At 46.5% G+C, this 26,493-nt stretch overlaps 2 protein-coding genes across 3 annotated transcripts in view; one reads left to right on the top strand and one right to left on the bottom strand.

The window, feature by feature from the left end:
• The first annotated feature begins 285 nt into the window (after positions 1-285).
• LOC144153895 (uncharacterized) lies at positions 286-15,553 on the top strand. Its single transcript, XM_077685648.1, has 7 exons — positions 286-431; positions 1,424-2,056; positions 3,385-4,671; positions 6,597-6,766; positions 8,110-8,239; positions 11,193-11,411; positions 14,920-15,553. Exons 2-7 carry the CDS (start codon positions 1,433-1,435, stop codon positions 15,055-15,057), a joined length of 2,568 nt encoding a protein of 855 aa, XP_077541774.1. The 5' UTR covers positions 286-431; positions 1,424-1,432; the 3' UTR covers positions 15,058-15,553.
• A 7,315-nt stretch (positions 15,554-22,868) lies between these two features.
• Efr (ER GDP-fucose transporter) overlaps positions 22,869-26,493 on the bottom strand; it is a 31,757-nt gene continuing 28,132 nt past the window's right edge. For both annotated transcript variants that reach the window (XM_077685363.1, XM_077685362.1), the window contains exon 11: positions 22,869-25,086. In XM_077685363.1, coding sequence (XP_077541489.1) covers positions 24,849-25,086 — 238 coding nt within the window. In that variant the 3' untranslated portion in view covers positions 22,869-24,848. The remainder of the gene's footprint in view (positions 25,087-26,493) is intronic.

The raw sequence follows: 26,493 nt of genomic DNA, 5'->3' as shown, positions 1-26,493 counted from the left end.
AGCTGGAAGTAGGAACGGGAAAGTACGTAGGATTTACTAGGTGGAAGGTAGTGAGCTTCTTCCCCTCCATGATGTACGCCGAGCAGCTGGCCACGGCCACCACATTCTCCCCCTTTTCGAGAGGCCGTGAACACTGAGCTGTCAATTTCCGTAAGGCAGGATAACCCCCCAGTGATTACAACTTCGCGAGCCCGCGAAAAAATATGGCGGGAACTAGACATTTTTGAAATGGTCGTCTGTGATTGGCTGCTGCATGGCAGCCCCCTGGTGTCGAGTTTCTGCAACGTTGCTAACAAGGCCGGCACCAAAAACGTGCCCAACGTGCGCGGCAGTTCTGTTCTGTTGGTTCGCTTCGACGTTTCGTGCTGTCATTCTGACGCGACGCGTCACCTTTGAATCGTCGCAACCGTTGCTCATCAAACCGGTCTTTTGTGAGTACAAGCTTGCCCTCTCTGAGTTAATGACAAAGTTGTTTGGAAATGTGACTGCACTTTATTACGGGAGACGCCGTTCTCGCGTCACTTTGCTTAGCGGAGATGAAAACCGCGAACCAGTTAATCCACGTTTGTGTTAAACGAGTGTACGGTGACTCACTCATGGCTTATTCATTGCTTGAGTTTACGTTATGGCGTTTTGAGTGTGACGAACTTTTTAGCAGCTGTTTTCTTCCATGACGGGTCGAGGCGTGCTGTCATTGCATCAGGCTATATCTGCCGAGCTTCCTAGAATTAAAAAGAACTCCGGTAGCCGTGCAGTTAACGTTTTCCATGCTCTTAAAAATTTTTGAATGTATTCTCATGAGCTGCGCTGCGTAATTTCCCTGTGCCTAACTTTCTGCACGAGGAAGGTGCGTCTGTCACCGAAAACAATCAGTGCTGCGTTCGCTTATAATGGTTACCGAGGCGCGTTTTCTCGACGTGAAGGTATTGGTCTTGTGAGCATCGTTCCTTATTTTTGATGAGAAACTGCAAAGGCGTCAAGCTTTCATTTGGTTCAGCCGGTCGTTGTTGCCGCTCGGCGCATAAAACGTTCGAATGAATGAAATATTCGTATGCACGCATATACCTTCGATTGCGTGCTGGAGGCTTACAACTAGTGATTATATAGGTTCATTTATTGCCCTCCGCAGTTGTGTACCGCAAACTCAGTCCTTTGAAACGGGTCATCCTGCACGGCTGCTTCTGCGCCTGTAAAGACAGAACTAGTGTCAACTTGTCGCGGCACCAGTTTTTACCCCAGCAACTTCTAATACCTTTACTGCAGCTTCGTGTTCAGCAGTGCGTGACTGTAAGCAGCATCAGCCTACATTTCCCGGAATTAGAAGATACGTTGTTAAACGAGATATGTCTGCAATGACACACCTTCCCAAAGTGAGAGCACTTCCAGGAGACGTGGCGGTAATTGTCACGCCAAATCTGCGCAGGTGTGTGGCATGGGTAGGCTCAAGTCCCAAAGGTCGGAGGACACGCCTTGCGTACAGGACGATAGCTGCACCGGAGCGCAGGCCTCCAACTCCCCTACCACGGCAGGCAGTTGCGAGCCTACTGTGAGCGCCTCATTGCCTTCCGGCAAGTTGACCGTTGCCTACTCCCCAACTCTGGTTCAGGACGGCGTCTGCACTTTGAGCGACACTCAGCCTGCGACTCCGAGTGGCAACCTGACTCGCCAACAAAGCCTTGCTCAGGACGATTATAACAACTCCGCTTTGGACAACAGCGGTGACTCGGGATCTTCCCCTTCAATGGACAGTAACGCTGAGCTGAGGCGTCACTGCCGGTCTCAGGAGGACCTCAGCATGGAAAGTTTGTTGCCGGAAGCTTGGTCGCTTCCTCTCTACAATCAATTCATGGCGCTGCCTCAAGAAGGCAACCAGGTGGCAGCTCCTGCGAAGAGGGTCCCGGAAGACAGTCTTCTGTCACCCTCGGTGAAGAGGAGTCGTGCAAGTTCTGAAGAAAGTTGGCCTCATGGTCCGCAGAGAGAAAGGCACGTCTTCCGAGGTGGCCTCCAGTATCACGGACCCAGCGTGTACAGAATGGGCTGTGAGGAGCGAGACAAGGTATGGAGCTGTGTGAATGGCTTCGCGCAGGGAGAACTGAGATGCTGTTATACAAAAAAAAAAAAAAAAGCTCTTGTTAAGAGTAGCTGTCCTTAAAATTCACCTTGTTGAGAATGGGAATCTAAGGCAAATTTGTACTTTCTGGTAACAAAACTTGCCTGTAAGTGAAGTGTGAGAAAGTGTGTGTCTCACTGCATAAGGACCAGACTAATGGTAAAGGTGGTCATATAATTGCCTTTGCAATTGTCGCCGGTTGGAAGTTCACTGCAAAACGTCAAAGCTTCTCGTGGTGACTTCCTCTTGCTCCTGCCTTGTGTCTAACAACTCTACTTTTGCTCTCATGCTTTTTTCCAATTCCTCTGCTTTACAAAGTTTGGTGACTTCATCTTGCTCCTGCTTTGTGTCGGACAACTCTACTTTTGCCGTCATACTTTTTCCCATTCCTCTGCCTTACAAACAAAAGTCGCAGAGCCAGCGGCGAATCTTTGTTTCAGGAAACTTGCTTCATCTTGCGTTTTCCCGCGAAATGTATGCCTGGGTCTTGCTTCGTTTCTCTGTGGCCATGCTGCTGCTAGTAGCATTGGCTTTTTGTCGTTACTTAGCATTGTGTGTCCTGACCTCACATATTTCTTAATCTGAGCTGTGTTTCACACCCCCTCTAATCTGTGTTAAGTGTGACATTCAACATCTCTCTCTGGCTCTTATGAATAACCCAAACTTTTCTTTCAGTGTGTTTAGTGGACAACTTACTAGCTTTGAGACTGTGCACTGAGCTTTAATAAGCCTTGCACCAACCTGTGTTGTGATGGTGTCTCAGCCCTTAATGATAGTGTACTGCACCTTTTTAATTCACTGTTCCCACAAAACAGACACAACAAAATCCCTGAGGACAGAAATAAACTCTCTGGCTGGGCAAGACTTCCTAATGTGGGCTCAACCTGGTAGCATCCATGTAGATGTTCAACTCTAATTTAAGCTACATTTCAAACCGTGCCTACTCAATGATGTGCATATCTTGTCACTAAAGGCTGCACCTCTTCTTCACACCTAACAACTGTGGCTCCGTTCAGTGCTAATCTCCCCCGCCCCTCACTAATATCATTATCACACCTATCTGACAAAAGTTGCAATGCAAAGGCTTGTTAGAGACTGAATGGGACAACTGGGAGCAAAGCGATTGTGTGCTTGGCTGTCGGCTTTGTCCTTTCAAGGCTATTGAACACCTTTGCAGTGCAACTTCTTTTCGGGGCGGTGTACCAGCTGACCCAAACAGTCTGTTTCACCTTCTGTGCTTCCCGACACCTAATGATGGCTTCTTTTGTCTGCAGGACAGCTACGCTGACACAAGCACCATTGAGTTGCTCGCCTGCCATCCAATGGACAGCACTCCGGACATCGTTTTCAAAACCCGGGTGGCCAGGCCTGCCGGTGGCACGCCACAGAAGCAGCAGAATGGCTCAAAGACTCCCAGCTGTGCCACAACAGCCACTCAGTCGAAGAACTTGCCGCCAAAGTCGCCCGGCTCCCCTGCCTCGGAAGTGTCGCCGAGCCTGCAGGACGACAGCCCTGACCTGGTGGTGCGATACAACAACAAGCTTGGGCCTCCACCTCAGTTCACTCAGCGCAATCGGGGTGCACCTCGCAGGCTACCCTTCCAAGCTACCAGGACTTCGCACGTCCCAAACACGCCCGGCTCATGGCGGCGTCGGGAGGACAGTGGCCCAGACTTCTCGGCCCACTCTGACGGGCCCAACCCGTGGCACGATCGCTTTTTATCTGAGGTGACTCGGCGCCAGCAGAACAACTGGGAGCCACCCTCCAGCAGTGCCTGCCCGCCGTCTGAGTTGGAACTGACGATGTCCCTTATCACGAACACCTCGAGGGATGCCACCCCCGCACTCTACCAGGAAGCCAGCGACGACAGCGCCCCGGACTCAGCGCTGCGATGCAGTGACAGAACTGTCCTGCCTCCCCGGATGATGGCCCAGCATCGACCCAGCCCCTGGGCTCCAGCTTCCCAGAGAACCACGGAACCACTGTCACCTGAGACAGCCACATCAGCTGGCTCCCACTCTCAAGAGGGAAGTGTTGGCAACAGGCCGGATGCAGTGCCGTGGTGTAGTGACAGAATTGTCCAGCCTCCTCGGATGATGGCATCCCAGCGCCGACACAGCTCCTGGACGCCATCTTCCCAGGGAATCGCCACGTCCTCTGAGACAGCGGCATCCCGGCACCAAGAGGAGGGCATCGACGAGGACTGTGCCCCAGACATGGTCATCCGGTACAACAACAGGCTTGGCCCCCCTGAACGAATGGTGGTGCCTCAACGCCGACACAGCTCCTGGGCACCACGGAATTCCTGCTTGGTGGAGAGGCTGTCGACAAACTTGTTTGTTGCCACGCCACCGGCCAAGGACTGGCCGTACTCGATCTCCAACGAGGATTTGGCGAGCGGAGGTGGAGTGTTGGACACACACTGCCACCTGGACTTCATCTTTAACAAGTTGGGGCACCGTGGGACGTTTGCCAAGTTCAAGCTCGAGCACCGCGACACCTTCCCAGACTGCTACGAGGGCTGTGTCGCAAACTTCTGCAACCCGTCCAGCTTCAAGCAGGTACGATCGCTAGGTGGGGGTCAGCCTGTGGTTCTGCTGCTGCAGCATGTTTTGCTGTAACAAAGCATCTCGGATTTTCTTTTGGACTAAGGGTGCACGCAGATGATGAAGGGGTGTTCAAGTGTAAAGGAACAATGGCAGTGCTAGGAGGTACATTCTCAGGCCTTTTTTTAAGGCGAAAGCCTTGAATGGTTCATTGAGCAAGAAAGCTGGCACCCGTAACTCAACATTTCTGTCGGAAGCATTCCATGTCACAAGGCGTTCTATAATGCGAGCTAAACTGGTGGCTCCTTCGGAGGTGTTTGATAGCATGAGGCATTCCAGATAAAGGGAGCAGAAGAATACAGTACAGAGAGAGTATAGACAAGTGGAACAGAGATATAGACAAACAGATAAGAGCAGAAAGTATAGGCAAGTGGCGAAAATCACCGCACTCGTCAACTCGGGAATGAGCAGTGGCCCAATACGTTAAGAAAGATCAAAGACATTCAAACTTAAGGTAGTGGATGTCAAAGCAAATAATCTCCATTGACAAGATTACAAAGCCCTTTGGCGATGTGAGGTGAATGCATGGTGTCTCAGGCCTGGACATTCACAACCCATAAGAAGTGCTGTCCTGTAGCTTCTCTTTCTGCTGACTTCCACAGTGCAGCCAGGACTGATGCCAGTGCTGTTTAATAAATGAAAATTTAAACTATGAAAGATTATCATTGATTCATACATTAGCTTGCTAATTCTGGCTCAGTTTCTGTGAACCAGATAAATGTGCCGGCGTTAGTGGCAAACTGAAACAAATGAGAAAACCTGGCTTGCAGGGCTGACATCAGAGAAAACACAGTGCTTGAATGTTTTACGGTGCAATGGGGTGACTTTCTACTTTCGAAATGAAATGTTACTGTTGCTAGAACTAGTGTTACTAAACAAAGGCTTTTAGAGTACCGGCACTCTTTTCTCTCATTGTTATGTGCCTCCAGGATTTTCATTGGTTGGTCGGCACCACGTGATATTTGTTTACATATGGGTGCAGCCATTTTGTTTCTGGGCGCCTCTCCTCTCTGTCTCTCTCTCTCTCTCTGCTGTGCGGACGCTAGAGTGGCCGGTCACAGCCAGCGGCGGTTTCGTTGGGAGAGATGGCAACACTGCAAGCCAGAAACGAAATGGCCCCCAGACGCTTTCGGGTGCACGATGGTGGTACTCTTAAGCGTAGCTTATTTAGTGACGCTAGCTAGAACTAGGAGCAACGGTGAACACCTTAGTTATAGCTCACGCCGACTTGAAATCAACATAGTTGACACTTCTGTGGGGAGAGCAGTGTATCCTGTGCTCGAAACTGCAGTGAACTCCCTTGGATGAGTTGCAGTATGAGGGTGCATGGTTTTTCTTCCAGATAAGGCCCTTGTTCAAAGGAGTCTAGGGTGCTAGTGTCATAGCAGTCAGGTTGACCATGATGTAATTGATGTAGGACTACTGTGCAGCACTCGTTTCTCATTTGAGGGGGAGAGGCGGGAATTGGTAAATGAAAACAATAACGTGAATTGGAGTGGAAGGGGGGGAGGAGAAAAGGGTGATTGTGAGGGGAATGAGCTGAGGGATGGGATATGAGGGGGAATATGTGGAAGAGGGTGAGGTGAACAGGAGAGGGGGAAGGGTAGAGCACGGATGACGATGGGAGGGGAGGGAACGTAGGGTAGAGGTTTAGAATGGGGAAGAGTGGAAAAGGGAAGGGGTATTGAAAGAAAAGGGAACCCCATACCCCAATTCACCCATTTTCCTTTTGTGTACTTGTCCTCTCTCTGCGCCATTGCCTGTTTTCGGAACCATCGGGTGGTCGCACCGATGCCGGACTTTCACGTAATGGAGCATTTAGTGGTTTCTCATTACTATCTCCTTATGGTTAAACGTTGGCGTGCGTGCTTTCCCCGCAGTACTCTGTGAAGAACGAGTATCTGGACGAAGACGGCGTGTGGGGGGCGTACGGCTGCCACCCGCACATGGCTTGGGAGTACAACAGTGAGGTGGAAGAGTACCTCATCCGCGCCCTCGAGCACCGTAGTGTGGTTGCACTGGGCGAGATCGGCCTCGACTACTCGTACAAGTGAGTGCTGCCGCTGCTGGCCAACCCCTGATTCTTCTCTGTGCTTGATCGGTTAGGAAATGGTCATTCAGATGCTTTGATTGCAGGCACTTGACGTGCGAGTTTGTAGGTGCCAAGTGCCTTCAGCGGTAGCCAACCTGTCTTCGAATGTGTGTGTGTACATGTGCGGGCACCTTTAGCGCGCAAGGGTGAAAAACAAGACGCCCTTGCCAGTTTTCAAGCTTTGAGGATCCAACCCTTGAGCATTAAAATCACTTGGCCCTTGTTTTTTCATTTTCATTTTCCTTTTTTTTTTTTTTTTTTGTGCAAGTGGCCTAGCATCTGTTCATGGAGGCAGAGGAGAAATTCATTGTGGCTTGGTAGATTTCACCGCAACAGGAAACTCCAGTGGTAAAAAAATTGCATGCTCCCTTGTGATGCATACCACTGCGGCGGATTGGCCGGACATTTCAAGGCCAGTCTTTTGCTGAGATAAACCAGGAGGGTCATTTGCAGGATTGAGCAAGGATAGATCTGCGTGCAACATGTTGGGAACACTGGTCGGCTCGCTTGCTCTCTTGCTTGCTGACTTTCATGCAGTCGACGTCAGTTGCAGGGGAAGATCGGCTGCCGTTTTTCTGAGGGGGGGTCATAAATGCGTGCCTATTTGCGTACATGTGAGCAGGCTTTGCACGCTCGACATTCAAGGGCCTGTGCACGGCCGCTGGATGAACAGTACGTGTTGCAGACTGCCACGTGGTGCAGCATCACATGCGCATGCTAATTTCAAAGTTAGCATTAAGCAGTTAGCAAAGGATGTCCCTCGTGAATGTCGTCATGGCTTGGCGATGCGAGTGCAGGTTTGTGCTGAGTCACAGTAACTAATAGAAAAAAGAAACACAAAAGGTGGAGGATGGTGGTAGTAATGAGTTGACACGTGCGCATTCTGCAGTTGGACACTTGTGCTTTTGCAATCGCATCATAGGCTGCGCTTAAGTGTCCCCGTAATTTTTTCCTGCCAGCTGTTTTGTACCGACATTAATCAGCTCATCCCACTCGAAACCCTGTTGCACTTCTTCTAAGGTTAACTTACGAGGAAGTGTTTTTCTTTAGCTAACTCTGCACCACACCTCCGTATTGGCTTATAAATGCGGTGTAAATGATGCACGTATGTGTATACACGTTTCTGGACACTTTTCACCTGTCATTTTATTCTAGGACTTTAGATGTGGCAAATTAAAAAAAAAAATTGCTTAACCCCGAGTTTTTTTTTTTTTTTTTTTAATTTTTGAAGTGTTCTTTTTTCTGTTGCACATTCCCGCTTCAGGCATCATGCAACTTCTTTCTGTGTTCCTACTGTGCAGGAACGCGTGTGACCACGACACACAGCAGGAGGTCTTCCGGAGGCAGCTGCAGTTGGCGCTCAACCGCAAGCTGCCCCTGGTGATCCACTCGCGCGACGCCACGCCGGACACCATCAGGATCATGAAGGAGGTGGGGACCCTCTTGGCAATTTCGTCCATCGTCATTTCATTCATCATCAGAGCAAAGGCCGTAACCCCAATTATCCAAATCCAATCTCGGCCCGTGAATTTTTATCAGGCGTACGTCCTACAGTGGACACAAATAGGCTGATGATGATGGTGGTGGTTTCTTTTCCTACTTCTCAGCTCGTTCCTTGAGGTTCTTGACAAGCACGTGCGGGTACACATGCTTCTCGAAGCATTCGGAAATGATGCAAAACTTTGCATAACTCCCAAGACAGGGAGAAGAATAACCACATGGGGATGACCGCACTGATTGTGACGCTGCGAATTTCAGCATAGAAGAGAGAAACGATTTCACAAGTGATTGCAGTTTGTCCCACGACACGTTCAAATATGTAGTTTGGGAGATGCGCAATCAGCAGTCCATTGCTCTTGCGGCAATGCTGCTACCTTGTAGCCAATGTGGACACTGGGATGAAAGGTCGCCTCTTAAGAAAAATGGAGAGCCAAGCTAGTTAATGAACATTCGCCACTGAAAATTAAGCACATACTGAAACACGGATGAAAAAGGGGGATGACACCAGCACTGTTGTCGTTTGTCTTTTTTCTCCATGGTTTATTTTTGGCTGAATACAGGGTGTGCAGTCCTATTATGGCTGATGACCATCAGAAACGTGAACGCATGTCTTTTAAGATTGTGGGGAGAGTTTCAATACTGCCCTGCCACCCAAGTTTGACTTCATGCTTACGCCCCTGTTACACAACAAATCTAATTGCATTTAGAGTGAATGACATTAGCTACAAAGGGCATTCGGTTTGGCCGTGCGAATCTACATAGCAAAGTAATGTTGTTTGATAATTGGGAAACTGGAAAAATTGCAATGTGATATTGTAAATGCATCTGTAATGTTTTTTAGTAAAACCTTTTACTTTTTTTTAACAAAATGAATTTGCTTCTTAAATGACAGTATGGCTCTGTTTTAGGTAACATTCACAAGCCAATAATACTAGTAACAAATCTGTATTTCTTTACAAAGAAGCTGTTAGCAATTTCGTCTCCCAAACAAAACACCCAGGCAGGGCCCAGCAGTTCTTTCCCAAGACACCGGGCGCATGCTGCATCGGGCTAATCAGGTGTGCAGCATAGAGCTCAGTGTTCATGTAAAGGAAAAAAACCCCACAAAACGAGCATCGAAACTGTATAATGGATAAGGTGCAGTGCCCGTGAACAATGGGAACCCCGTCCCGCATGTGTTCTGGTAAAGATTACGCTTGCAGCTAGCTGCTCTCGAAGGGGAAAGGGGAGTTGCATCGTTTGAGGGCTATCACATGCGTCTGGCTTGGCAGAACCCAGCAGTTCTCGCCCAAGACACCGAGCGCATACGTCAGGACCCAGCATTTGCCGCCAGAGAAGCCGAGTGCAGGCGGCAAGCCCGCCGAGACAACGAGGAACATTACATACCCTCCCCCGTCAGCATTGTGTAGTGGTTTACAACAGCTGCACTATACTCGGTTACAACTCAAGAACGGCACCACCTCATGTGGTGTATCACTCCACCAAAGCGCCGGACCTGTGACGTCAGTGCGCGTGCATTTTGAAAGGGGTTTGCTATGAATGCGTGATATCGTCTGCCTTGTCTCACGCAGTTTGTTTGTCGTCACTGGAGTCGTTTGTAACGCCCTACTTGCGCCGCGCGGAGAACCATCCGGCTACGGTGATAAGGCACAGCGGCAACTTCCGGTGCCGTTCTTATCTTAAGTTGTCACCGAGTATAGGCACCCACTTTTGCAGGGCATGATGGCGTCCATTTTTTTCTGTATACAGGGTGATCATGCACCGAGATTTTAAAAAAGAGCAGTGGCGTTACTCGAAGAAAACCTAGTGCATAATGTTTGCAGTACTGTGGGGAAGCGGTCGGTAATTTTTTCGTTAATGAGAGTTAATTAATTGTAACTAATTATCTAACTCGAGGAGAATCACTGTCCTAATCACTAAAGTTGTCAATGAGGCACTTGTAGGTATGCACGAGGGGCATCTAACTGCGGTATTTTCGGCGACGAACTAATTGCGCACTCATTTATTCTGACTGATAAAGAAAAGCCGTGAAATATGAAAAATACCATGTGACGGCACTCCCGCGCGCATCGTAAAGCAGCGCCTCCAAATAAGTTGATTGAAAGCAACTGCTTCGCCTGTCACCCGCCTGAAGAAACAGCACATCACCTTGATAATGGCAGGCATTGAAGGAGCCGCAGCAGCAAGTTTCACAAGACGCCTGTGGCTGATAAGGCAGAAACTCGGTTGCATTTCTTTTTACTTTTGTTTATTTCATTCTGGCTAACTCGGAGGTAGCCTGTTTGAGGGCATTGCTTTACGATGTGCACAGGAGCGCTGTCACGTGGTATTTTTCGTATTTTGCAGGTTTTCTTTATCAGTCAGAATAAATGAGTACGCAATTAGTTCATAGCTGAAAATATCGCAGTTAGATGCCCCTCGTGGGTAACGTACAAGCGCCTCATTGACACTTTAGTGATTAGGACAGTGATTCTCGAGTGAGATAATTGATTACAATTAACTGTCATTAATAAAAACTGTCCGCTTCTCCACAGTACTGCAAACATTATGCACTAGGTTTTCTTCGAGTTATGCCATTACTCTTTTTTTTTTTTAATCTTGGTGCATGATAGCTGGGACACCCTGTATATATAGTATATAGGACAACGTGCAGGGGGAAATATTGATTTTTCTGGTAGGTTTTGGACACAGATGAGGCTGCTCATTTCGTTAGGAGGCTAATGCGAAGGTTCCCCAAACTCATTCTATTACTGGATGTTGTTAAGTATTCTCGCGTAGCGCCTGGCTATTTGCAGCCAATGTCATTCGCTCTAAATGACGTCAGATTTGCCACGTGGCAGGCATTATTATTCTTGCCCCCTGAATGCCCCTGCCATGCTTGCAGCTGGTGCCTGAGGACTACCCGATCCACCGGCACTGCTTCACCGGTGGCTGGCGGGAGGCGCAGCAGTGGCTGGACGCCTTCCCCAACCTCTGCCTGGGCCTCACGCCCCTCGTGGCGTTTGAGCGCGTCAGCGGGGACCCGCTCATTGAGGCCGCCAGGAACATCCCGCTCACCAGGCTGCTGCTGGAGACGGACTCCCCGTACTTCCTCCCCAAATGGGTGCGTTCCTTTCGAATTTGCGCGCTTCATCATGCATCATTGTTTACGGGGGGACGCTGCTCTTCAAACAGCTTCCTTTAAATGTTTAGTTAAACTCTGCGATACTTGTTAGTCTTGCTGCTTTTTTCTACTGACTTCAAATATGCAATCATTTTTTGAGTCAATCAATTGCTTACCAATATAATGAGACATAATTAGTCATTTTTTGGAGGAATAGACAATGCAGTGTTAGTCATACAACTGTACTCTGTATATTTTCCAATACTATGAACCCTGGTGAGTGCCATAAGAGAATCGGTTTTTTTGATGCACCGCTTGGAACTAATTTTACAGCTCATTAAACTTCGGTGTTTGAAATGGGCACTCAAAATGGTTCCTTGCCACTGGTGCCACCAACAATTAATGAGCTGTAAAATTAGTTCCAAGCGGTGCGTCAAAAAACCGATTCTTTTATGGCACTCACCAGGGTTCATAACAGGTTACAGCTTTATGATCAACACCATCTTGTCTATTGTTTGACCAAAAGTGGCTAAATACCCCTAATTGTCTTGGGAACTAATGGACCAACTGTAAAACAATGGCATATTTGAAATCAGTGGGAAAAAAAAGCAGCAAGATTGACAAGTTTCACAGAGTTTACTTGAAAATTAAAGGAATCTATTTAACTCTTTCGCTACCGCAGAAAATTGACCAATTTTGGGGGGTCCAAGAAAACATTTTTTTTTCTGCTAAAAAATTATTTAGGCACTAATTGCAGGAGCACAAAATGCAGAATATTTAACGGCCTTTCCAATAACACCAGTTTTTTAAAGGTTTTCATATATCATAGTTGTGAAAAAAAATATCAAAATCAAAAGTTTTGTCAAGTTGTCGAAGAAAATGATAAAAAAGGAGTTGTGTATATCAAACCACCGGTAGTAGAAAAAAATTAGAATATACATTTTGCAGGGAAACATTTCAAAAACACACCCTAAAAAAAATGTCGACTTGCGCGGAACAGTTTTTCAGATATAAAAAAAAAATGTTAGCACGCACGGTGCTCGTGTCATGCGGTGAAGCCCAACCTCTAATTCAAACTGTGCAATTTTGGGTGGTTCCTTGGAATAAATCTGGCGGTTTGACGTTATCAGAGGCACCAATTTGCCCCCACATAACGTAAAAACATCTTGTCAATGGCTGACTTTGCATTTACAGCGAGCACAATATTTGGGACAAGCACGCGATGCAGAAAAAAACATGCATGAAGTTGAAAACGGAACGCCGTGGCTGATGTTTGTTGTCGTTCACGGTCAGTTATCTCTCAAAACATAAAGCTGAGCTTTATTATCATCTTCTTACTCGCAATTGTAGCCTTGCTCGCAAAAATGAGGTACGATGAGCTAGAATCGTCCCCTGCGATCTTTGGCCGAGTAGCAGTCGCGCGCTAAAAAAGATCAGCACAACGAGCCTCCTCTATTGCAGCGCCACCTAACATTTTTCAAATGAAACAGTACAAAAACTTATCAGAGACTCCGTCCGAATAGACAGTTCAACTAAGCAGCAACATTAGACACCCGGATATACCCTCGCATGAAAACGAAACTGGAAGGCGAACAGCTGGCAGTGTAAGGCCGGTTTGAAGCGCTGTCCTCGGCGGAACAGATATCTGGCGACTGGGTGTGACCTTTTGACTTGCATCTGAAGTTCTTATCGCAGAAATCGGGTTAGGGTGGGGGGAAATGAGGAGCGGCGTGCTTTGTTCGAGGATCAGTCGCGGACGCTTCAGGCGCCATGGCAGTTAGCCTTGAAGTTGGGTAACTGCGTAGTTGCGCTAAATATGAATTTCGCGATGCAGAAACGAAACCGAAACTGTTGTAAACTGTTTGGGAATGGTCCTGGGGTAAGTAGAACTACCAGAGTACTTAGGACAACTTGCGCAAAGGCAATAAAACTGCCTAAAATCATAAAGTAGCTTTGCAACCAGGCACTGCTTGACATTTTCAGCCGATTTCTGGGATTATTACTGTCAGAGCGTGAACCTGACGATTGAAAATCGTTTGCTAGTTCCCAATTCACGCCCTGATAGCAAAAAACAAGCGCTGGTGCAGAGTAATTACGAGTTGCACGCATTCTTCGTTGGTAGCCTTGAGGCGCGATGACCACGCCCCTTTTCCACAACCAGGTGATTCAAAAGCGTGTCAAAAATCACGTTTCCGTTGCAAAAATGAAAACAAAACTGATTTTGAAAGGCCATTTTCTGATCTAACTCCGAACAGCTTTACTTGTTCGAGAAACGCCTGGAACGCTATGAAAAGGCGCTCCCAAAAGTATCGATCAAATTGATCGATTTTGATAGGCGCGGTAGCGAAAGAGTTAAAGAGCAGTGTCCCCCCCCCTAAGCTCAGCTTGAAGTACTAGAACTTTATTTTACCTACGCCTTTCTGTTAATCTTTAGCCGCAGTGAACACTTCTTGGCAAACTGAGTAGGTTGGTCTGAAGTGAACATCTGTAGTGATTAAGAACAAGTATGCAAGCACTACTGTGTCTATTTCACTCAAGTTTGAGGTTGCGCTGTATGTTGCACGATATCCCTGTGACGAATTTTTGATTGTAGTAAAAGCTTGTTAGAGGAAGCCATCTGAGTTTGAATTAGTGAAAGTTCAAAATAGTGCAAGGGGAGAACAATACACGCCGATTCGAAAGCACTAGGCGATTCGAAAGCACAATGTTCTATAAGGACCAGAGGGTGCAACTGTACTGTAGGTATAACTTTAGGTATAACATTGCAAAAATTGCAACAATATGAAATTTTTCTTGATAAAGTGATGATGATGATTGGTCTTAGCAATGCAAGGCCAGCTAGGGCAAACGGCGCTGAGAAAAGTGGATGTAAAGAGAGGGTAGTGGAAAGTGTAACTAAAATGTGGTAGTTGAAGTATATAAAGTACTTTATATACCTGTGGTCCTGTGAACTGCTGAGCGCATTTTAATCGTACAAACGAATGTTACCTTTTGCACTCTTATAGCACTGGCCAATTGATAAGCTTTTAACTGTAGTAAGTGTTGTGCTAATCTAGCCAGGACATCCCAAAATGCTATGTGGAACAGTTGGTCTCGTGGCAAAAAGAATGTTTTGAGAAAACAAGGAGTGGGAAATGTAGGCAAAAGTGGCCATTAAAGGGAGTCTAATGTGGGGTAGGTCGGCAAATATGTTTGGTAGGACTGTAACATTTTACAAGTAGCTTCTTTAATAACCTGCAGGTTAAAAATGAAGAGTAAGAAAGCGTGTGTATGAAATTGTTCTTTTACAAAGCTTTTACGTTGCATACATTCCAGAGATCAGAGACGGAATATATTGTGTATAAGATCCCGCAAATATGCAAACAGTAGCTGAAATGGGTGTCTGTTTGTTTGCATGAAGTGCAGAGATGCAACCGATTTTTCATAAAACAGATCCTCCCAAAATGCAAGCACATTTGGAATAGCATGACTTCATGAAGCCACACTTTTTTTCCGTGTTGTACCGCAGGAGTCAGGCAGGCTGAAACAGTCCCACCCAGGCATGGTGATTCATGTGGCCACACGTCTTGCGAGCCTTCGCAAAATTCCCGTGGAACGGATTCTGAACATCACCCGAGAGAATGCGCGCCGCATTTACCGCATCTGACTTCACATCATCTGTCTGCATGCAGTAGTCTTTCAGTGTTACCCTGCAATGCAGTCCGCTCATGTGTTTCGGATAAGCACGACTGTGGTCATCCAAGTCTTCCATAAGCACACTGTGATAGCGCTTGTGATTGCTACGGTAAATTGTCTTCCAAGATCTTTTTCTCTGCTTGTTGTTGACTTCAATCAAGCCATACAGAGTTGTGTGACCAAGTTTTGTATATGGATGTTTTTACTTAGCACGTGTGTTGTCTTGGGAATCTACTCCCCAGCATAAGTGGCAAAGCAGTGAGAAGTGTGAATGGATGGAGTTGTTCTGTCGAGAGGAAGTTTAGGCCATTGTTCCGGTCACAGCTAGTCAGACGAAGTGTGTGCCTGATGAGCTGATGTAATTGTTCTGTTCTAATGTATTTGCAGCCACGTTGGCTTTGTTGACTACATGGATCATTCACAGGTCACTTAACATCAGAAATAAAATTCACTGCTGACCACGTTAATGTTGTGTCTGTGTTGCCATCCATCAACTGTCTGTGCAGACCACAGAGTTCTACGGCACTCGCTTGTGCTGCAATTTATTTCAGCAACTTGCAGGTAAAGCTGAAAGTGTGGATCTGTGACGGTGTCTTGGTTTTTGCTGAAGAAGTTTTGGGGGCAAGAAAGGTGTGCGTGTGAAAAGGCAGATGAACCCCTTTATAAGAGACACGTACCGGGGAGCAGTTTCTGTCTCTTATATCAGATGTCTCTTATAAGCAGGGAACCATTTTTTCACTTATTAATCAGACCCTAGTTCAATGTGGGCACCATATGACTAAAATAAGCTCAAAAGAACGCTACAGCATGTTGCAAAAGATCCATTCTAATTTATGTTTGGCCCCCAGAATTTATGAAACAGTTCCGAATCTTGTTTGCTTCATGACTGTATTTACACTGTATTTTACAACCGATTCTGCAAGCTTTTTTTTCTTTCCTCGTTTGTGGAAGATGAATCGTACATGTTGAGTTCACAAGCCTGATGAATAGGCAGAGCGCACAGCTTCTTCTGTTGTGGGCTCAGGCTATTCATTATGCTTGCAGGACTCAACATCTGCGATGCTTCTTGATTGGGAGCTATGCGAGTGGGAGAACCCGCATGTGCGATCGCACTCCATCCAATAGATGGCAGTAAGCTTCAACCACTTCTGTAAGTTGCATTTCCATTGGCAGGGCTTCTCATCGTCATCTCATAGCTGACTGAATGAACCACTGTGTGTTTGCTGAAGTTATAATAAATAGTGACTGCAGGCGTCTGTCATTCACCTGTGCTTCCAGGATGGAAGCAACTGCAATTAGTGACTGGTGGCACTGCGTCTGAAGTTAAAATGTCTGTTACAAGCGAGATTATTGATTAAAGTTCAAGGATGACTTGTCCCTTATAACCAATCTTCTACATCCGATGTCTGTTATAAAAGAGGTCGATTTAATGGGAAAGATAGGGCAGCCAACCATGTGGGTCAATAGTGTCTCTTATACCCATTTGTCTCTTACATCAGTGTCTCTTATAACGAGGTTCAGCTGTAGTGGAACAACGCTTGAAAGTGACGTGCATGTGAATCTCGTCGCAAAAAAATTAGCATTAAGTAGGGTAAAGCGACCTGGCTCAGGGAAGGAGGCATGGGCTGCAGAGCCAAAGCTGGATGCACAAGTGCAGTGTCCAACTACACGCAGAGCCCATGTCCTCAAAAAATCGTTGCATTGATTTGTTCTTCGTTTTGGGTCTTCAAAGGTTTGCATCTCGTGCATTACATTGTGGAATGGTCTGGCTACTATTTGCTAAGCAACTAAGAGGGCCGGCGCATACTGGTTCGTAGAGTATCTTCCTTCTCTGAAAGCTGAGACTTTTTCATTGCAGTGCCTAATCGTACGGCCTTAAATGGCCTGGCCCAATGAGCGGAAAAAGTCTGCGTCCATAACAGAAAAACGGCTCCTTCGGAAGTATTCCATAGCACAAGGTGTTCCATAGTGCGAGCCAAAACTTGGAAGTACTGTGAAGTGGCTGTTTGTGCCTGTACACCACAGATGGAGTGCAAGAATGCAGCCAAACACGAAAAAAAGCAGCCAAATTCACCATCTGGAACTCGCTCGTTACAGAGCTGAGGAATGAGCTGCAATGTAATGTGTAGGAGACAGATCAATGTGAATTGAAAGTGTTAGGGCGGATCACAAAGCAACGTGTCTCAAGTGGCAAGGTTACAAAGCCTTTCGACAATGCCAGGCAGAAGGGAAGTGTCTTGGGCACTGAACTGGGCATTTATGCTTTCAGTCACAAGCCATAAGAAGTTTCTAAGTGTCTGCAGGTAACTGTAATGTGAATGCTTTCTTAGTGCAATGGAAGGCATCCTGTCAAAAAAAAAAACTAATGCATTTCCCCACAGACTGGCTGATTGACCGAAAAGCTCCGGTAAGAACGTTGAACGCACAACGTGCGTGAAACTGGGCTTCTTCCATTGTGTCGAAACGGTAACTTGAAAATCGCGAAAAGGGAACAGTTCTGGATAAGGCAATACACGCATTGATCATGAAGGAGGAGTACAATAGTAAACCTGCATAAACCACGTATCGGTGTTATTTAGATGGTCGAAGATGCGTTTACTGAGCGCTTCAAAAAATCATTACATGGGTTCTTTCTTCGCTTGCGATTTCGGTCTTCGAAGGCTTGATGATCGATTTAAAGCACTTTCAGCAAAGGTTGGGCACATTTTTAGCAAAAGCTTTGATGCACTTTTTGCAAACAGCAGCAAACGTTGCCACCAGTATGTTCATCGATATGCTTAACTGGAACTTGCTCTTTGATGTGAGCAACATCAGGCCTGTCAACGTTTGAACCAGTGCGACTTAACCTTCATCGCGTTGCAAACAACTCGGGAGAGAAGCACAGAAATTTGCACTTTTGATTATCTGATAACTTTGCTGATAGTGATCACGTCAGAAAACTTCTTGTGAGATCACATGAACTGTGCTGAAGGGGAAGGGGGGGGGGGGGGGGGGTCCTGTGTGCTCCAACTTGTTGGGAAAGGGTGTGGAACCCCTTTAAACATGAAAGACATCCACTCAAGACTAGGCAGGCTTGGGCTGCCTAGCAGTTTATGGAGGGCTACCACATCTGTTTTATGCTTGTAGATTTTTTGTTTCAGCTTAAACTGCCTTATCTGAATTAGATGCAAAGATTTGAGCACATAAAGTGACAAGTGCTTGGTTAGCGAGAAACTTGCTCATACATACGCTGGTCCCATAAGATGGTCCCATAAGATGGTCCCATAAGATGGTCCCATGCCTCAACTTTCTCGAGTTCACCCCCTCTGGGGTGGGGTGGCTTTGGCCAAAAAGCACAGCAGTCGCATTTCACTGCTGTACAAGTCTCTCGTGAACCCTGTTAATGCCACTACTAGTAATTACTAGTATTGCAGTGCAGAAGAAGAATGAATATACCAAAACCACCAGACCAGCGGCCTAGCCATATCTGTGCTTGTGGTTTATGCTCGGTCAACTAGGGGAACTATACAGAACCATTATCAACGCTGGCCTTGCGATAGCTGTTAGCGGCACTTAAAGAACTAGTACACACACAAACTCAATGGGATTGGCCCTCATACCTGCAAGAGTGAAGAACAAAGAGGTATAACCACTGAACAGTTGCCATCATCAGCATAGAGCTCTAGAAGAGCACATGACTGCCAGCTGTGTGTTCCGATCGCTTCCGCCGCTACATGCCTTACTGCCTCTTCCTAAATTAAGTCATAAACTTGTACTACAGTATGCATGTTCTTGAGAAAGAACATTTTATCGCGGTAATCACATTCTGTGTTCTGACCAATTCCTTAGAAAGAGGAATCAACCCTGAACACCGTATGTGTAATTATAAACTGTAGCTTCTCAGATTCTGGTGCACCTTTCACAGGTGAACCGTAGCTATCTGGGTTAAGAAGTCGAATCGGTTGCTCTCTGAGAGGTCGCTGGATTGGTTCAAAGAAAGCACTCACTCGTTCAGAAGGTCCCCAGGGAAGATAAGATGCAGTTCAATTCAAATAATAAAAAATAAATGGAAAAAATGCAAAAAAAAACCCAACAAAACAAGCACCTCATGCCACAACAAATCGGAGTCATGCGGCAGCCTGCACGTTTGAAGGGAACGAAATGTGCGCAAGAATGCAACCCCGGCTTGGCGATAAAAAAAATTATCAGGGCCAAAACGAACAGCAGGGCTACAACGTGCCTGGTTTTGGGCCACATGGCTAATAAGTTCTATGACCGTGGTCGGATATCGTGCAACTTCGCATGCCTCTCGGCAGTGTGTGGGCAAGGAACAGGCAACGAAGTTGTCCAATCACAGCTCTCACTCACTGGGGAGGATGCCTCGCCTGCGAATGCACCACTATGTGCACAACAATGGGCTCCGGTGCTGTGGAAATGCTCGCAGCTTTTTGGACACTCTTCTTTCAGCTGCTTTCGCCAATTACACTCAGACAGGATGACAATTGTCAATTTCTCCGCAAATTCTTGGGAAAGCTCCCTTTAACAAAATGGGAGCCACAGCGATTACACTTTCTCAGCCCCTGACAAGGTCAACAGAAATTTTGATAGACTGGGTTGGCTTACAGTGACACTAAGCTCTATCCTAATAGGCTCGGTAATTTTGGAGACTGTGTGTTAATTTGAGGTGTTAATGTGAAGCTAAATGCGAAGTCAGGAGTCCAATCCCCATCCACGACGGCTGTTTTTCTGACGGAGATGAAAAGCAGCAATGCCAAATTTTGGCGCATGTTAAAGGTCTCGAGGAGCTCCGAGTTAAGGGCCAACTGCACTCAAATTTCACCTCGGCCAAATTTACTGTGTACATACAGTACGTACCACCAAACCAACTGGGACATGACTGGCAGTTCCGTAAAATGCATTGTTAATTAGTTTGAAACGTTTAAAATAGCTCCGTCGCAGGCGGCAGTGCACCTGCCAGCGGATCGCGCCAACAGCCATGACACTGAAGTGACATTGCAGACGGCCCTGTGCTTTTTCCTACGGCCAGCCAAGAGAACTGGCTGAGCTCCACTGGGCACGCTTCTCCAAGGGCTGCAGCAAAGGCGAAGCATTGTGTGCAGGTTTGTTCCGTTCGGCTGGCCGCATGCGGCTGCACACTTGCCAGCCAAGCCGGCTGGAGTGTCACTTCAGCCTGGCCGTAATGCCCACGCTCCTCCCAAATTCGGTTTCCAAATCTCCTATTAGATGCGAAGCATCTCTTGCTCGGGGGACGTCCCATGTCCTTGCCCCGTCCGCAGCGCCTCTGATGCTGATTGTGGCAGGATGCCCCTAGCGATTGGCCAACCAAAGAATCCATCACGAGACAGCTTCGCGTTCAACCACCGTCGTCATCTTCACGTAGGGGAACCGCCGAAGAAGAAGAAGGAGAAGAAGACAAAGCTGCGAAGAGGAGGGCGTGTACGTTGCTCTCAGCCGGTGCACCAACGCCAACAATCTTTACCTCACCAACACTGACGGAGACTACCGATTCTACCACAGAGACGACAACATCGACAAGAACACGATGGACGAGTTTCGGCGCCTCGAGAAATACCGCGCCTACTCACCGTCACACAACAGTACTTGCGTGCCTTTGCCACCGGTGTGGACCCGGACGCGGAATTCCCTCTGGTGCTACTAAACACCAGATCACTCAACATAACGGCAACACAATGGACCCACACGGAACCCCTATGATGCTTCGCATCCTCATCAGGGTTCCCCACGGGAAGATGGTGTAATTTTTTTGATGGCTGTTTGCACCGCGGATATGCATATTTCAGCTGTCACATTTTGTATCTTGCAGTCTTTTAGGCAGACTATATGGAGAAAATGTTTTCAAGAGCTTGAAATTTCGAGTGCAGTTGGCCTTTAATACAGTGCCCTATGCAGTAACACACACCTCAACCCTGCTACAGCTTTAGTGTGTGTAACACACTGACGTTTTTAAAGCTATACCACATTTTTGCATGCATAACCCACTGCTGCATGCACCCAGCACCCCCAAATTGCACCCTGGAAAAAAAAAAAAAAAAAAAAACATATTACGTGCACCATTAAAGTGCAATGCTACCTAGCAATATTAATAATAATAAAAAAAGGTTACCATAAAGGTTACAATGCCATTACACTGTGTCTACTAAGACAACAAGACAACAAAGGAACCCGTGGTTACCAAATTTCTTTTCACATGTAAACAGCTCATTACCGGGAAAAAATATGCCGCTAAGACCCCTATTGCTGTAAGGCAAGGCGCGTCTACTGAGCATATCACCTTTAGATAGCAGCTGCTAAGCTGTCCTCGCTTGTGCAAGGTAATGGTACACCTGCTATCTGATCCCCTTCGACACAGCATCGCGGCATATGCCCTTAGAATGGCGAGGATTTAAGACAAAATTTTTTGCTTTTGATAACCAGGCAGCTAGAATAGATCAGGAGCAAGGTTGCAACGATGGCTTGTATTGACGCATGCGTCACAGTGCAGCGTATGTTGCGTAGAAGTTGCATTTATTTTTGAGCAAAACTTGCCTATTACTCACACAAGAACATTACTCCTGAGATTTTGATTAGTGTGGGTTACACGCACCGAAATACAGCAATCTAATTTTCGTTAGCATTTTTCCCTTGGCGAAAGTTTCTAAATGCTTTGTCATCATCATCATCATCATCATCACCACCACCACCACCAGCCTATCTACGCCCAGGGCAAAGGCCTCTCCCATTATTCTCCAATTACCTCGGTCCTGTGCCAACTGTGACCAATTTATCCCCGCAAACTTCTTGATCTCATCTGCCCATCGAACTTTCTGCCGCCCCCTGCAACGCTTGCCTTCTCTAGGGATCCACTCTGTTGCCCTTAGTGACCAGCGGTTATCTTGCCTTCGCATTACATGCCCTGCCCACGTCCATTTATTCTTCTTATTAATCTCTACTAATATTTCCTTAACAAGTGTTTGTTCCCTGACCCACTCCGCTCTCTTCTTGTCCCTTAATGTTACACCTATCATTTTCCGCTCCATTGCCCGCTGAGTCATTCTCAATTTAAGCTGAACCCTCTTAGTGAGCCTCCAAGTTTCTGCCCCGTAGGTGAGTACCGGTAAGATGCAGCTGTCATACACTTTCTTCTTCAGCGACAATGGTAGGCTGCTATTCATTATCTGAGAATGTCTGCCATATGCACCCCACCCCATTCTGCTCCTTCTAATTATCTCTGCCTCATGGTTGGGATCTGGGGTCACAACTTGGCCTAAGTAGATGTATTCGCTTACCACTTCCACTGCCTCGCCACCTATCTCAAATCGCTGTGCTGTCCCGCGGTTATTGATCATTTCTTTAGTTTTCTGCATATTAATTTTCAGGCCCACGGTTCTACTCTGTTCGCCCAGTGCGGAAAGCATGCTTTGTAATTCGTCCCCCGAGTTACTTAGCAAGGATTGGCCACCCTGGTGTAGTAACGGCCACAACCTCCCATGAATACGACAATTAAATGCTTTGTATGCTAGACTATAATGGAAGATTGAATCTTGGCTTTGTGTAGTAGAAAAGGATGCTAGAGGGGAGTGGAAACGGGGGACAAAAAATAATTTCATCCCATGTCAATGTCACCACTCAATTACAACAGTTGATAATTCTACTCAGAAGCGGAAACTTCTGGCCTGATGTTGTCGGCGTAAACCTGGCTGCGTGCACCGACATTCCACCTGCGTACTAATTAACGATGACTCTCTGCCACAGAGCCTTGCAAGTCGCACATAACACATCAAATCGGTAGACGTGAGGAGCTTGTAAAAGGAGCTTTTATTTAAATGAACATTCAGTTATGCAAAACGGTCACGCACGCTGTCCCACGTGAACACGCAAGGCTAGACCGACTTCACTTGATCATGCACCTCGTTTAAAAGGCAGTTCTCCCACGTCGATTGGACAAAAATGCCGGCCATCTCACATGCAAGATGTTGTGCAATCTATTAAAAATACTTTCGCTTTCATCACTTAGAATAAAAAAGTCTGTCTAACTCTTAGGTAAACTTTCTCTTTGAGCTCAATAAACCTGTCATACTATATCGAGTTATCTTGTAATTAAGGAAATAGGCTGCTTTTACCTTAAAAAATATTTTCTGCCTAAATTAACCTCTTCAAATTTCTGTCTTGCTGTGAAAACACAAGAATGAGCAACTTTTCCTTGTGCACTGCACTCTGTGCAGCCATTCATTACGCGATTTTCGTACTGCTCAACCCAAGGGCTGTTTTTTTCATGGAGGGCAAAAACGGAAACATCGTGTGCAGAAATTTCAGCACTCGTTAAGGGGCCATGCAGACAAAACACAAGTTTGGTTCATTCGAAAGATTGCCTCATTAGAATCATACTGACACCACCAGGTCTAACTCGCACTTTGCTGAAATAAGCTATATAATTAGGAAAAAAGGGAATGGCCATGCGACCCCCTAGTTCATTTCCTGCAACAGAACCTACGATGTCATATGCGCCCAGCTGTGTGATTGGCTGAGGCCGGCAAAAGCAAACGCAAATTAGGCAGGGCTTACAAGCTTGCCGAACGAGCTATGTGTGCTTAAATTAAGGGCACATTTCTTTTATAGCAGTAAGAATGGTGGGGTAAACAGTGGGATTGATTGATTGTAGGGTTTAACGCGCCGACGCAATGCAGGCGATGAGGCGCGCCGTAGTGGAGTGCTCCGGATTAATTTTGACCACCTGGGGATCTTTAACGTGCGCCGAAATCTCGTACACACAGGCGTTTTTGCTTTTCGCCTCCATCAGAAAAGCGGCCGCCGCAGCCGGGAATCGAACCCGCGACCTCGTGCTCAGCAGCGCAACGCCTTAGCCACTGAGCCACCGTGGCGGGTAAACATTGGGAGTTACGAGAGTACACGTAAACATAGAAGTACCGATGTACACTGCTGTTGGTACTCGGCGCACAATGCTTGTTTTAGCTGCACAGCAGGCCGCCACTGTGGAGTTGTCTTGCACGACTCCGACTGACGTAAGAACCGTGATCTTACGTGACCCTGTTTGTCGAGCATACTCCACGTTTCAAAAAACGATTACTTTCTACCGTAACAAAAGCAAGTTAAGAGCAAATACAGTGAAAAACAAAGCAACGGTGGACAAAGGTGTCGGCTGACTATGGTAGCGCCATCTGGGAGAACTGACGGGAACCAAGCCTGCAGAGCCTAATGATGCACTGGAAGTTAGTTTGAATACCCGCCCTTTTGACCTAATGGAAGATGTCACGAAAACACACGATTTGGTGGGAGAATAAAAATTTCAACCTAAATTGATCAATTTCTCAGTGAATACGGCATCGCTTGCTGCCAGACAAGTGCAGGGGGCACTATATAAAACATGAAGTCTTTCGAATAAAACAAACTTGTATATTGTCTGCATGGCCCCTTTAAGAGCCCTAGGCGGATAAAATTAATTCACAGGCCTTCATTACGGCACGCCTCACAGCCAAGGTGTAGCGTCAGTGCAGCAAACCCACAAAATTTTCAACTGAATTCTCGCGTGAACGCGCCTACATTAACAAACTTTTGATGTGCAACATTACAACATTTAAACCCATTGTGCAGCACACAGCATTTAATTAATTGATTAATTAAGTCCAAGAACGGTGCTCATTCTTTTTAAGAGATGCCAAGCACCTCACCTTGCGCCACGCAACAACATTGTTTCTGTTCTGCAAACCGCAGACAACAAACGTGATCCCGCCACACGACGTGCCGCTACTGTGCCTTGGGCTTTGGTTCAGACACCGCCGGTGTGCGGGAAAGCACGCCCGTGAAGAGCAGCGTGCCCGCAAAGACGAGCGCTGTGCCCAGCCAATGGACCAGGGTGAATGGGTTCTGGAAGTAGTAGATGGACAGCAGGAGCGAGACAAACTTTCGCAGCGTGATCACCAGGGTCACCGTGAGCGACGAACACTCGGTGGTGAGCACGTACACCGAGCGGATGCACACATATCTGGCGAGGGGGGGTCAAGGAGTGAAAATTTCTCTCAAAAAAGTCATTCGGAAACTACGAGAAAGGCATCAAGCACAGAGTACAAACATCGACAAATGAAACATTAAACATAAAAATATGAACTAGAACACACAAATAGCGCAATTTCTTTCCATGCAAGCCAAATTGACGAGTAGCTTAATTACAGTAACAATGTTTAACAAAGTTGGGAAATGTGGCTTTTCAAATATAGTTGAACCTCGTTATAATGAACGCTGATATAGCAAATTATTGGCTATATAGCGAACTAAATAGACTGGTTGGTCACGCTTTATTTCAATGACACGTATTCTTTTATAACGAAACTGAAACCGTGAGGGAAGCGCGGTATCAGATATAACGAAAAAATATTTGACCAGGAGGCTGAGAAGCTAATTGGAAAAACCCTCCGTAGTCCTAAACTGCAGAAGTATAAAGGCCCTTTTGTTCGTAGACACTGTGGAAAACTTCATCTTGCTCAGTGCTGCGAGTATCCACCAGACGGAGATCACATCATTCATCAAATAAATAAGGACGCAGTCCTATTTTGTCAAGCGAACTGAGCCACACTTGATTTTTTACAGCCGATTTTTCGGTTATAACGAACTAATTTGCTGTCCTGATACAACTTTGTTTAGCGAGGTTCGACTATACAACTTCAGCGTGCCATTATTGGACCTCCACGAACAGAATTTTGAATTTTGTGTGTTCTGATTCATATTTTCGTGTTCGCATTCCTTTTGTCCACGACTGTACAGGGCGAGAGCTAATTCAGTGAAACGGCATTCTTTTTAAGCTTGAATGGCATCTCACGTCACAACAATCACTCTGTAATAGTTATAGCGGTAGAATTCAAGAGAGCTTGAGTCTGCTGTACCCAAAAGCAAAAAAGTGGGACCCAATACACTTGCTGTGACTTCACGACCGCTTCAAGTGCTTTCCACTTTCCGATCACTCGCTTTTGAGGATTGTTTTAAAGGTCTCCGGTACAGGGGGCAACGGCAAACGAACTGCACATAAAATGAGCTTATAAAAGCGTCTCAAAGATACAATGTAGGGTGAATGAGAAAGCTTTTCTCCATTAAGTATTAAACAAAAGAAACTGCTCTTTTTAACAGCAGTTTCCCTTGACGAGTGTCAGCGTGTCAAACACTAAGATGGCTGATTAGATTTTTCTGTCATTTGTTGCAGCAGCAATGGCTAAACTCGAATGCTGTACAGTAGGTGCCAATACATTGGACTCAATTTAATTACGCTGAACTCCGGCATACGTTGACAAAGTTGGGAGTTCACGGTCAATTTCTCACTAGTTCAATGCATGTACAATTCAGTCAATTCAAACTGCACGGAGCAAATGTGATGTACCACCATATTTCCAGGATGTAACGT

Source organism: Haemaphysalis longicornis, unplaced genomic scaffold (genome assembly GCF_048455015.1).
Source record: "Haemaphysalis longicornis isolate Haplotype H1 unplaced genomic scaffold, Haemaphysalis longicornis Haplotype H1 scaffold_9, whole genome shotgun sequence".
Classification (NCBI taxonomy): domain Eukaryota; kingdom Metazoa; phylum Arthropoda; class Arachnida; order Ixodida; family Ixodidae; genus Haemaphysalis; species Haemaphysalis longicornis.
Note: the sequence above shows the minus strand (reverse complement) of the source record. Positions and strands in the feature narration are given on the sequence as shown.